Genomic DNA, 12,152 nt, shown 5'->3' with positions numbered 1-12,152 from the left:
CTCAGGGAGGAGAGAGGGGTTAGAGGTTGAATCCATTGCCAATGTCCAGTGATCTAACCAAGCATGTTTATGTGAGGAATCCTCCATAAAAACCCCAAAAGATAGGGTTCAGAGAGCTTCCAGGTTGGTGAACATGTGGAGGTTTCGGGGGGAGTGGTGCTTGGAGAGGGCATGGAAGCCCCACCCCCCCCGTCCCCATATGTATCTCTTCCATTTGGCTGTTCTGAGTTATATCCTTTCATAATGAATTGTTAATCTAGTATATAAAATGTCTTCTCAGTTCTGTGAGCTGCTCTAACAAATTAATCGAACCCAAAGAAGGGTTGTTGGGACTGCCAATCTGTACCTGGTTGGCCAGGAGCACAGTGACAACGTGGACCTCCAGCTGGTGTCTGAAGTGGGGGGATGACGTGGCAGTCTTGTGGGACTGAGCTCTTAACCTGTGGGGTCTGATGCTATCTTCAGGCAGTGTCAGAATTGTAACACCACTGGCAACTGGTGCTAGAGAATTGCTTGGTGGTGTGGGAAAACCCAGCCCTCATGTTAGACTTGGTACCGGATCTTTAGGTTTGTCCAAGATGGAACTGCAAATTGGTGGTGGAATCAGGATTCTGTCTCAGACCTTTGGCACCAGAACTATGCGTGGTGTGGTCCCTGACTGTTGGGGGGTTTGGCTGCCCAAAAGTTTCCTAGCAGAGAACCTAAACAGTGTTGGCCATCTTTGTCACTCAGCAGAGGGAGTGTCATCCTTTCTCACACTTGGGGACAGGGAGCCCAGGGGAGAGGCCCATGTATAGGTGCCCTTCAGGAAGGCCTGTGAGAAGTGCTGCCACATCTCTGAGGAAGTCCATCAGCTATGGACAGTAGGGTCATGAGCTATCCAGGTTGCAAAGAGACTTACCTGGAGTTCAGGGGAGAAGCTGGAGGAGGCTGAAATTGTAACCGGCATCTAAGATGCACATTTCTACAGATAACTGTAGCGAGGGTAAAATAATTTTGTTATTCCCAGGCTGTTTTTCTTTAAAGTCATTAAGCATGTTGGTTGATTAATCCTTTTTTTCCCCCTTTCATAGGGCTGCTCAGTTTTTACGTAAAATGGCAGATCCACAGTCCATCCAGGAATCACAGAATCTGTCCATGTTCCTGGCCAACCACAACAAGATCACACAAGTAATTCACACTCTTGCCGCTCTGGCTGATGGGGCGCATCACTGGGGGGCTGAGGGGCGGAGAGCGGTCAGTGACACAGGTGTCTCACTCTGTGTTTCAGTCTCTGCAGCAGCAGCTCGAAGTGATTTCTGGCTATGAAGAGCTCTTAGCAGACATTGTGAATCTGTGTGTGGACTGCTATGAGAACAGGATGTACTTGACGCCCAGTGAGAAACACATGCTTCTCAAAGTACGTGTGTTGAGGGTAGGCTGCCAACAGCACCATGAGATAGGGGCAGCCCTGCTTTCGTGAATAGGCTGCACTTTATGATCGTTTGGCCAACCTTTTCTCTCATGCTTGTGTGTGTGTGTGCGCGCGCGCACACGCATATATAGCACCCTCCACCCTACATGCAGTTTGCCCTACAAGTCCTTGATGCATTCCCGTGAGTGTGTTCCAAGCTTGACCCCAGTGCCAGGTAGATCACATGCCCATCCCTGGAGAAGGTGCTCGTGGGTGAGGAGTCCCTGGTCAAGCGCCTTTCTCAGTATAAAGCTTGTAGCAGAGGTTATACCAGATTCTACGTGGTAAGGATGTAGTTCCTAGAAATTTAGTATGCTGTGTCACCATGATTATAGTAGACTTTTGTTGGTCAAGAAACATGCCATTTACCATATTCCTCAATATTATTCTGTTTCAAATTGGGGAGGTTTTCAATGATGTTTCTCACTGGGAAGATGAGAAGGCGTGTTTTTTTTTTCAAACAAAAGTTTAATAACTTGTACATGGGAGAGACCCAGGAAAACTGAGTAACTCTGAGAAGATGCTTCTGACATTCTCTTCACTCTGCTCTCTACCTTCATGGAGGGCAGCTCCGGGGGACCCTGTTCTGGGTGTCCTGCTGACCCAAAGCCCTCCATGCAAGTGGGCCCATCTCCAATACTTCTTTCCTGCTGGAGAGCAGCACGGAGGGATCAGAGCAAGAGGACACTGTCCAGTGGAGTGCTTTGTGGCAGTGGAAACATTCTGTTTGCACCTACCTGGTGCAAGAGCCCCCTGGTCATAAGTGCTTATGGAAATCCACATTTAGTATTGCCTTGTGCTTGATGAGAAGTGGAGCTGATGTATGCACCTGGAAGAGGACACAAAAAATGACATAAAATAGCTTCATGTGAAGGGATAGCTATTAATTTCTGAGGGACTTTTAAAAATGCTTTTTACCAGAACTAGAAATATTAAAATGACAAAAAGAAAAATCTCATTGGTAAAGGCAAATATACAGTAGAGGTAGTAGATCAACTACTTACAAAGCTAGTAGTAAGGTTAAAAGACAAAGGTAGTAAAGTCATCTATATTCACAATAAGTAGTTAAGGGATACACAAAAGATATAAAATATGATGTCAGAAACATTAAGCGTTGGTGGGGAGTAAAAATGCAGGGTTATTAGAATGAGTCTGAACTTGAGATCATAACTTAATCATATATATATATATGATCATATATAGCCATATATATATATATATATACACATATATATAAACCTCATAATGACCACAATCAAAAATTTATAAAAAAAAATTTATACTAGATACACAAAAAAGAGAAAGGAATCTAAACATAAAACTAAAGATAGTCATCAAATCACGAGGGAAGAGAGCAAAAGAAGAAGAAAGGGACAAAAAGGAACTCTAAAAAAACCCCCAGGAAACAATTAATAAAATGGCAAATGGAAATATCTGTTGTGTTTTGGGGATTGGAAAAATTAACATTGTTAAAATGACCAAAATACCCAAGGCAATCTACAGTTTTGGTGCAACCCCTAACAAAATACCAATGGCATTTTTCATGGAACTAGAACAAATAATTCTATCATTTGTATGGAAACCAAAAAGACCCCAAATCGTCAAAACAAACCTTGAGAAAGAAGAACAAAACTGGAGGTATCACATTCCCTGATTTCAAACTATACCACAAAACTACAGTAATCAAAACAGGAAGGTATGGCACAAAAACAGACACATAGATCAGTGGAACAGAGAGCTCAGAAATAAACCCACACTTAAATGGGCACTTTTGTGCCCATTTTGTGTCCATGACAAAGGAGGCAAGAACATGTGACAGGGAAAAGACAGCCTCTTCAATAAGTGGTATTGGTAAAACTGAACGGCTACTTGCAAAAGGATCAACCTGGACTACTCTCTCACACCATATACAAAAATAAACTCAAAATGGGTTAAAGATTTAAATGTTAAGACCTGAAACCATAAAACTTCTAGAAGAAAACATATATTTTGGATCTGTCTCCTCAGGAAAGGGAAACAAAGGTGCAAATAAACAAATGGGACTACATCAAACTAAAAAGCTTTTGCACAGTGAAGGAAACTATCAAAATGAAAAGGTCACCTACTGAATGGAGAAGACATTTGCAAACAGTATATTCAGTAAAGCGTTAATATCCAAGATATACGAAGAACTTGTACAACTCAATATAAAAAAAAAATTCAGTTTAAAAATGGGCAGAGGATCTAAATCGGCATTTTTTCCAAAGAAGATATTTTTTCCAAAGAAGACAAAGTGCTGGCGAGGATGTGGAGAAGGATCCCTGGTGAACCCTGGTGGGAATGTAAATTGCTGCAGCCACTAGAAAACAGTATGCTGGTTCTTCTACAATTGCCATAGGATCCAGCAATTCCACTTCTGGATGTTTATGTGAAGAAAAGAAAAAGATATATGCACACCAGTGTTCATTGCAGCAGCATTGTTAACAATAGTCAAGACACAAAAGCAACCAAAGTGTAACATTGATAGATGCATAGGAAGATTTTATATAACTAACTAACTAACTAACTAAATATATAATGGAATACTGTTCAGCCCTAAAAATAGAATGAAATCTTGCCATTTGTGATAACATGAATGGACCTAGAGGGTATTATGCTAAGTGAAATAAGTCAGAGAAAGACAAATACCATATGATTGCACTTATATGTGGAATCTAAAAAACAAAACAAATGAACAAACATAAAATAGAAACAGACTCATAGATACAGAGAATAAGCAGGAGGTTCCTAGTGGGGTTATTGCGGGGTGGTGGTGAATGAAATAGGTAAGACTAAGGGGTATAGACTTCCAGCTACAAAATAAATGAGTCACTAGGATGAATGTACTCCATTGGAAATATAGTCATTAATATTGTAATGTCTTTGCGTGGTGACAGATGGTAACTAGACTTATTGTAGTGATCATTTTTTAATGTGTAGAAATATCAAATCACTATGTTGTGCTCCTGAAAATAACATAGGTTGTAGGTCAACTATACTTAAATTTTTTTAAAAAGTGCTTTTTGAAAGAAGAATGGTCATTTCTAAGTTATGAACTGTAGCAGTATAAGTGTTTATGGGTAATTAAACTTGCAGGTCTGAGCTTTATGTGCCATTTTGTGATTTGCAGGTCATGGGGTTTGGTCTGTACCTGATGGATGGGAGTGTCAGCAACATTTATAAACTAGATGCCAAGAAAAGAATAAACTTATCCAAAATCGACAAGTACTTCAAGGTGAGTTACAGTTTCTAGGTAAACCTTTTTATTGAAGTGTATGCAGTTTGAGCTTTTGGAGGTCAACCTCTGTGGCTTTGTTCTGTGCTGGGAAATGCAGTGGTGGCAGGTGGGTGGGTAGGTGGAGGTAGACTGTCTCCTACCCTGTACCGGATTTGCCTGGGTTTGAACCTTGTCTAATGGAATGGTGCCATGTGTACTCTTTTGTGTCTGGCTGCCCCCATTCACTTTGTCAGATCATCCCTGTGGGAGCCTGCAACTGTAGTTTTTACATTTTCATTGTGGTATAGCACTGCATTTTATGACTAAACTGCAATTTATTTATCCATTCTGTTGTGATGAACATGAGATTGTTTCTGGATTTTGGCTTGTCCGAACAGTGCTGCTCTGATTCATGCACATCTATGCACATTTCTGTTGGATGAATACCCAGTGGTGGATTGGGTATTCATCCAATAGAATGAACATTTTCAGTGTAGTAGATACAGCCTCACAACTCTCCCACATGGCTGTGCTGACTTGCATCACCACTAGCCGTGTCCTTGTGATTTTATTGGCTACTGTTTTCTTGTGGTTTACTTGATGTTTCCCTGATGGCTTTTCACGGTATTATTAGTCTTTTGTGTGTTCTCTTTGTGAAGTGTCCTTTCAAGTCTCTCATTCTTTTTTTCCCCTGTTGATTTGTAGTTCTTTATGTATTCTGGGTATGTGTCCTTTGTCAGATACATGTGTTCTAAAATACATGCATTTCCCCTATGTGGCTCTTTTTTTTCACTTTCTTGAAGAGTCTTTGGTGAACTGAGGTTCTTAATTTTAATGTGGTCCAATATATCAATCTTTGATGTCCACTTTAAGAAATCTTTGATAAAGCAGACTCTCGAGAATTTTCTTTTGTGATACCTTCTAGAAGCATCACCATTTCTTTTCCATCTAGATCTATAATGCCCCTGGAACTGGCCATGTGTATGCTGTGAGGTAGGGGGTTGATATTTTTGGATTTTTTTTTTCCTGTTCTAGATATCCAGTTGACTCTGTCCAATTATTGCAAAGGCCGTTTCCCCTCCATTGCTCTGAGGAGTCACCTGTGTCATAGAGCAGGTGTCTGTATGTGTGTGACTCTGCCTTAAGTTCTCTGCTCTGCCCCACTGGTCTGCACCTGCGCTCCAGGGCCATGCTGGCTTTAGTTGCTGTAGGTTTCCAGCAGGTCTACTTACCAGTCTTCAAGTTACGTTCTTCACAATTGTCTTGAGTATTGTCCCTCCATCTTTTGAAATACGTTTTAGAATTGACTTGCTGATTTACACATACACACAGAAAACCCATAAACCATTTTTCCTCTTGGAATATTGTTTGTGATTCCGTTGAATCTATAGATCAATTTAGGGAGAATTGATATTTTTAAAATACCGTGTCTTCCAATATACATGAACCTAATGTATTTCTGTATTCCCTTAGAATTTTAAAAATTTCTCTAGAATTCTTGGTATTGTTTTTGTCTAGAAGTCTTGCACATATTTTGTTGGATTTAATAATGTATACTTTTTATTTATTTTTTGATGCTGTTGTAATTTTTTTCTCTTTAGATTTTTGTTTTCTAATAGTTCCTAGTATATAGAAATACAGTTGTTGTTTTTTTTTTTTAATGACCATGGATCTAGCAACAAGGTAGGTTAATTTTAATTTTTTTTTTTTTTTTTTGCGGTATGTGGGCCTCTCACTGTTGTGGTCTCTCCCGTTGCGGAGCACAGGCTCCGGACGCGCAGGCTCAGCGGCCATGGCTCATGGCCCCAGCCACTCCGCGGCATGTGGGATCCTCCCGGACCGGGGCACAAACCCATGTACCCTGCATCGTCTGGCGGACTCCCGACCACTGTGCCACTAGGGAAGCCCTAATTTTAATATTTAATTGGTTTTATGAGAGTTGGTTTTTAACTTTTATTTTGTTCTTCTTAAAGTGAACGTAGAAGTTGTTTACAACTTTTTTGCAGTAAGTGATTTGCAGAGATAACATTCAACCCACAGTAATTATTAGCATTATTCATTCTTCTTGCGATTGTATTTGGTGACTAAACATATTGAATGACCCTGGGTTTTTTTTATTCTTTGAATACAGCAGCTCCAGGTGGTTCCGCTGTTCGGGGACATGCAAATAGAACTGGCAAGATATATCAAGACCAGCGCCCACTATGAGGAAAATAAATCTCGGTAGGCAGAGTGAGCTGTCCAGTTAGAGCATTCTGCAGTGTTCTCACTGTGGTTCCTAACACTCCACTTATCTATCCAGAGATGCCACCTTTGACATTTTCAACCACGTGGAACCGAATGCGTGATATGGTAGCCTTTTCCATGAGTGGATGTTTACATTTAAATTCATTTACAAATGCAATTTATTTCCTTAGTGGGATAGCCACATTTCAAATAGTTTAATAGTTTTGGTCAGCACAGATACAGAACTTTTCCATCATCCCAAAGAGTTCTGTTAGTGCTGGCCACAAGTACGGAAGTATAACCAAATGCTCTGGGTGCTTATAAAAGCTTAACAGCAGCCTGCTGGGGAGCGGCTAGATATTCACGTGTAACTTACAGAGGGTACAGAGCTATCACCCAAGGGCCCAACCAGGCCAGGCCCAAGGTCTCTGTGGTTGAGAATGGTCTTTACAGTTTTAAAGAGTTTTTTTTAAGATGATGGCTCTATGGCTGATGTGTGACAGAGACCGTGTAGCCCCCAAATCCTAAAGCATTTGCTTTCTGGACCTGTCCTGAGAAAGATGGCCAATCCCTGTCGTAAAACATCTGCAGCTTACAGTTAGAAATGGTAATAAATACACAGTACTTTTTATTGTAGCTTCCACATATCCACTTGAGTTTCATAGGATGCTTTAGTTGACTTTTGCCAAACACATGGTCTCCATTCAGCCATGGTTTTGAAAAATACAGTTGCACCTCAATCTGGCTACTCAAAGGTAAACAGTCTTTTTCTGTGAAGACCAAATTGTAAACACGTTAGGGCTTTCTGGCCACATGTGTCACATACTCTTTTTGTTGTTGTTGTTGTTTTTAAACGACTCTTTAAAACTGTAAAAACCATTTTGTATGGCTCTATGGCCATGCAGAAGGTACTCGCATTGGGCCCACGTTGTATGTAGTTTGCCAGCCTCTGTGCCAGCTTGTTTCCTAACACATCTGCCATTAAATCTGATATGTGATCACCTTCCTATAAATTACATTCACTAATCTCTCTTCACTTCAGCATCAACTTGAGCTCTGATTTGGAGGGTGTGCTGATTTCCATGGTATAAATGGAAATGCCTGAGTTTAAGTTAATAATGTACAACTCACCTCCTACCCTAACAAACACAGTCAGATCCAGATCATACGTAATTGTAAAATCAGTAAGAGAATCAGGAAACAAGGAGTTTTGCATACTTCCTTTATTTTTAATATGCTCTGTTGTAAGTCGATGGCCATTATTACCAATTAGATGCTGTGTTTCACAGCCACCAAGGCAGGTGCCTGAGCGTGCAACAATCAGCTCCAAGAGCTCAGCCCAATGGCGTAGCACCTTTGTCTGGCCACAGGGGGTGGGCGCAGAGTGGGCACATGTTGGCATCGGGCTCTGGGCTCCTTGCCTCTCCTGAGGTGGACATGCTGTCTGGGGCATGCAGGGGAGGCCAGTGTGTTTAAGGTGGACCCTGGCAGAGGGCCTGGGCCTTGTGTGCTTACTGCACACTCAGGGAGCTGCCTTTGCTCATGCCGTAATCACATAATCCTGTAGTAAAATCAGAAAGTTAAAAAGTGATGCTGCTTGAGATAGTGTACTGATCACCTTGAAAACTCGTAATCTGAATCCTTCCCTTCTAGCAAAGGGGACCAACTTGTTAAAACATGGTGTGAGTTGGTGCTGAGTGCGAGGGAACTGAGGGAACCGCTCTGAGCCCAAAGCAAGGCCCATGCTTTCTGCCCAAGAAGTCCAACAGATTTAATTTTTTTTTTCTTTTTTTTTTTGTGGTACGTGGGCCTCTCACTGCTGTGGCCTCTCCCGTTGCGGAGCACAGGCTCCGGACGCACAGGCCCAGTGGCCACGGCTCACGGGCCCAGCTGCTCCACGGCATGTGGGATCCCCCTGGACCGGGGCATGAACCCGCGTCCCCCGCATCGGCAGGCAGACTCCCAACCACTGCGCCACCAGGGAAGCCCAGATTTAATTCTTGATACACATTTTCCCACCACATTGACTGTATCCGTTTGCTGCTGAAATGGTGTGTTGTGCACATAGTTAGCTATAGCAACACTGTCTAATTTCCAAGTTTCAACTCTCTCATTAAGGATAACTTTTGTCCCTGAGTCCTTGGCTGACTTGTTTTATACTATAGCTATGTTTTCATATGTGAGTAATAAGGAAATATTAGTTCCTGCCTACTCTGCAGTAATCTGTCAAGGGGCCCTGCAAGGGTGTTGCAGTGTCCTGAATTCAGCAACACCTCTCAGCTTTGTGGAAAGTAGTTTGCCGATTAAGGAGAAATTACGGTTCCTTTTCCAGAATACAGACATGAGAAGGTAGGACGCAGCCCTGACACAGGGAGATGAGGCAGGCCCGGCTCTGTTTCCATGCGGAGAATTCCACGTTTCCTCTGCATCTCTACCTCTTGGCTGCAGCGGGGCTCCCGGGGTGGTAGGTGGGCCTGCTGTGCATGTGCCCTCAGCCAGTCGCCTGTCAGGTAACGCATGCTTCCCCTTTACCACCAGATGGACGTGCACGTCCTCCAGCAGCAGCCCACAGTACAACATCTGCGAGCAGATGGTACAGATCCGGGAGGACCACATGCGCTTCATCTCGGAGCTGGCGCGCTATAGCAACAGCGAGGTGAGTGGCCTCTGCCTGCAAAGCGCACCTGGGGACATGGGGTCTGGTGTGGCCCTTGTATTCTCTGCGCCCAAATACTACCATTGATCGCTTTGAGAAACGTAGTTTAGCACTGCGTGCTTAAAAAGCACTGATAATAATGGATGAGGCAGGGCAAATATAATGGAGTTTGTTTGGATCTGTTCAGCTGTACAAGAAAGCTTCTTCTTTTTTCAGAAAAACGTTAACACGGGGCTGAGGACTGAGGTGAGACCATGAATTAAGTGCATTTCCTAGTGTAGTTCCATGGTTCCAAGCTGCTAGGAGAGGGGTGGGGAGAGTGGAGGACGTCAGGAACAGAAGGGGTGGTTCTGACTTGCGCCCCTTTCGTGTCTAGAGGGAGAAAGTGCAGGAGCCTCCGAGTCGGTGGGCAGATGCGTCGAGTGCCCAGAGGAGACCTGGAGTTGCGTGTGGGAGGAAGGGGGGTCTCTTCGGCCATGGGCCTTGTTAATTCCTTCCAGCTTTGCAGCTGGACTCTCTGTGTCCTTGCTTGGGCCGGTCACGTTCCCCACACCTGCCCCAAGCCTGGCTCCAGGCCATTGCTGCTCACGCATGGGGTGGGTGGCACGGGGGTCTGAGCGAGGGGGAGCGGCAGCGGGAGTGTCGTTTCTCACGTCTTAGTGGACCGGGCACTGAGGTCAGGGTCAGGGCGGTGGTCAGTGCTGTGGGTGCTGCAGGTGGTCTAGAGGAACCCGAGGACTTGGGGCCACATACGCAGGTCTGGTTTCCGAGATCGTGGTACCTCGGGGTTCTCAGGAGGCCCATTACATTTGGGGGGAACAATCTGTTGGTCCTGCTCATTGCAGGACAATATGCACTCTATCCCTCACCCCCGAGCACTTGTCATCGTGTAACCAAGATGACTGAAAGACAGCCCCAATACTTGGGGCACATCACCTCCTTGCAGACCCCAGGTGGGCAGCCGACTCCCCATGAGGAACATTAGCTCACCCCTCTGCGGAGGCCAGTGCAGCCCGAAGAGTAGAGGTGGGGGCCAGTCCCCAGGACTTCATGATTTTGTTGTAAACTGAGTTCCTGAGATGTTCTCAAACAACACAGAGAGCTGGCTTCTACCTTTCCAAATAGGAGCCCTTGACAGCGTGCATGGTTCCTGTGTGCCTTCTGGTGTCTGCTATCGTGCCTTTATAATCAGATGATGGTTTTTTGTTTTTTAAAAAAGGGCGTATGCGTGGTTTTTTTTTTTAAAGAAGATGTTGGGGGTAGGAGTTTATTAATTAATTTATTTATTGTTGCTGTGTTGGGTCTTCATTTCTGTGCGAGGGCTTTCTCTACTTGTGGCAAGCGGGGGCCACTCTTCATCGCGGTGCGCGGGCCTCTCACTATCGCGGCCTCTCTTGTTGCGGAGCACAGGCTCCAGACGCGCAGGCTGAGTAGTTGTGGCTTACGGGCCCAGTTGCTCCGCGGCATGTGGGATCCTCCCAGACTAGGGCTCGAACCCATGTCCCCTGCATTAGCAGGCGGATTCTCAACCACTGCACCACCAGGGAAGCCCATAGATGATGATTTTAATAAGAGAAAAGAGATCCACCTTTAAAAGCTTTGCACAGTTTATTTTTAAACAGATTTCTGAAGACATAATCCACATACCAGACAATTCTCTGATTTAAATTATACAATTCAAAGGTTTTTAGTCCATTGCTGAACATTTTCATCATCTCCCAGAGCAACTCTGCACCCATAGCAGTCACTCCCCATTCCCCTTCCTTCTAGCACGTGGCAATCTACTTTCTATCCATGGATTTGCCTACTGGACTTTATATAAATAGAATCATAATATGTGCTCCTTGGTGACTGGCTTTTTTCATTTGACATAGTATTTTTAAGGTTCATCCATGTTATAGCATGTATCAGTAATTTTATGGCTTATTTATAATAATTTTATGGCTGAATAATACTCCACTGCTTGGACACACCACATTTTGTTGGTTTGTTCATCTGCTGTTGACTGATGGACAGTGGGTTACAAATAATGCTACTGTGAACATCCACGTACAAGTGTTGTGTGAGCATAAGGTTTCATTTCTCTTGGGTAGCTATCTAGGAATGGAATCGCTGAGTCTTATGGCACCTCTGTGTTGAACATTTTGAGGAACTGCCAGGCTGTTTTCAAGGTGGTTGCACTATGTTACACCCACCAGCAGTCTGTGAGTGTCTGATGTCCCCACATCCTTGCCAGCACTTGTTGCTGTTTTTTTGATTCTGGCCATCCTAGTGAATGTGAAGTGGTATCTGGTTGTGGTTTGGATTTGCATTTCCTTAATGACTAATGAAACTGAGTATCTTTTCATATGCTCATTGGCCAGTTTTTAAAAATGTCTCTTGAAGTCATTTGCCCATTTTTAAATTGGGTTATTTACCTTCTTTTTACTGTAGAGTTGTGTGAGTTCTTATATTCTATCCCTTATCTGTTATGTGATTTTCAAATATTTTCTCCTGTGTCTTTTTGCTGTCTTGATGGTGTCCTTTGAAGCACAATTTTTTATTTGTGATGTGGTCCAATTTTATCTATTTTTCCTTTGGTT

The 12,152-nt window shown here is 43.5% G+C and overlaps 1 protein-coding gene across 4 annotated transcripts in view; it reads left to right on the top strand.

The window, feature by feature from the left end:
- Nucleotides 1-12,152, top strand: part of CYFIP1 (cytoplasmic FMR1 interacting protein 1) — a 93,935-nt gene that overhangs the window by 33,638 nt on the left and 48,145 nt on the right. For 3 of the 4 annotated variants that reach the window (XM_060302603.1, XM_060302600.1, XM_060302601.1), the window contains exons 7-11: nucleotides 1,074-1,170; nucleotides 1,271-1,399; nucleotides 4,602-4,706; nucleotides 6,820-6,911; nucleotides 9,453-9,570. In XM_060302603.1, the coding sequence (XP_060158586.1) occupies nucleotides 1,074-1,170; nucleotides 1,271-1,399; nucleotides 4,602-4,706; nucleotides 6,820-6,911; nucleotides 9,453-9,570 (541 nt within the window). The remainder of the gene's footprint in view (nucleotides 1-1,073; nucleotides 1,171-1,270; nucleotides 1,400-4,601; nucleotides 4,707-6,819; nucleotides 6,912-9,452; nucleotides 9,571-12,152) is intronic. The other variant, XM_060302602.1, reaches the window with a different exon arrangement.

This window comes from Globicephala melas, chromosome 7, assembly GCF_963455315.2.
Source record: "Globicephala melas chromosome 7, mGloMel1.2, whole genome shotgun sequence".
Lineage (NCBI taxonomy): Eukaryota > Metazoa > Chordata > Mammalia > Artiodactyla > Delphinidae > Globicephala > Globicephala melas.
The sequence above is the reverse complement of the archived record's forward strand: the minus strand, read 5'-3'. Positions and strand labels throughout refer to the sequence as shown.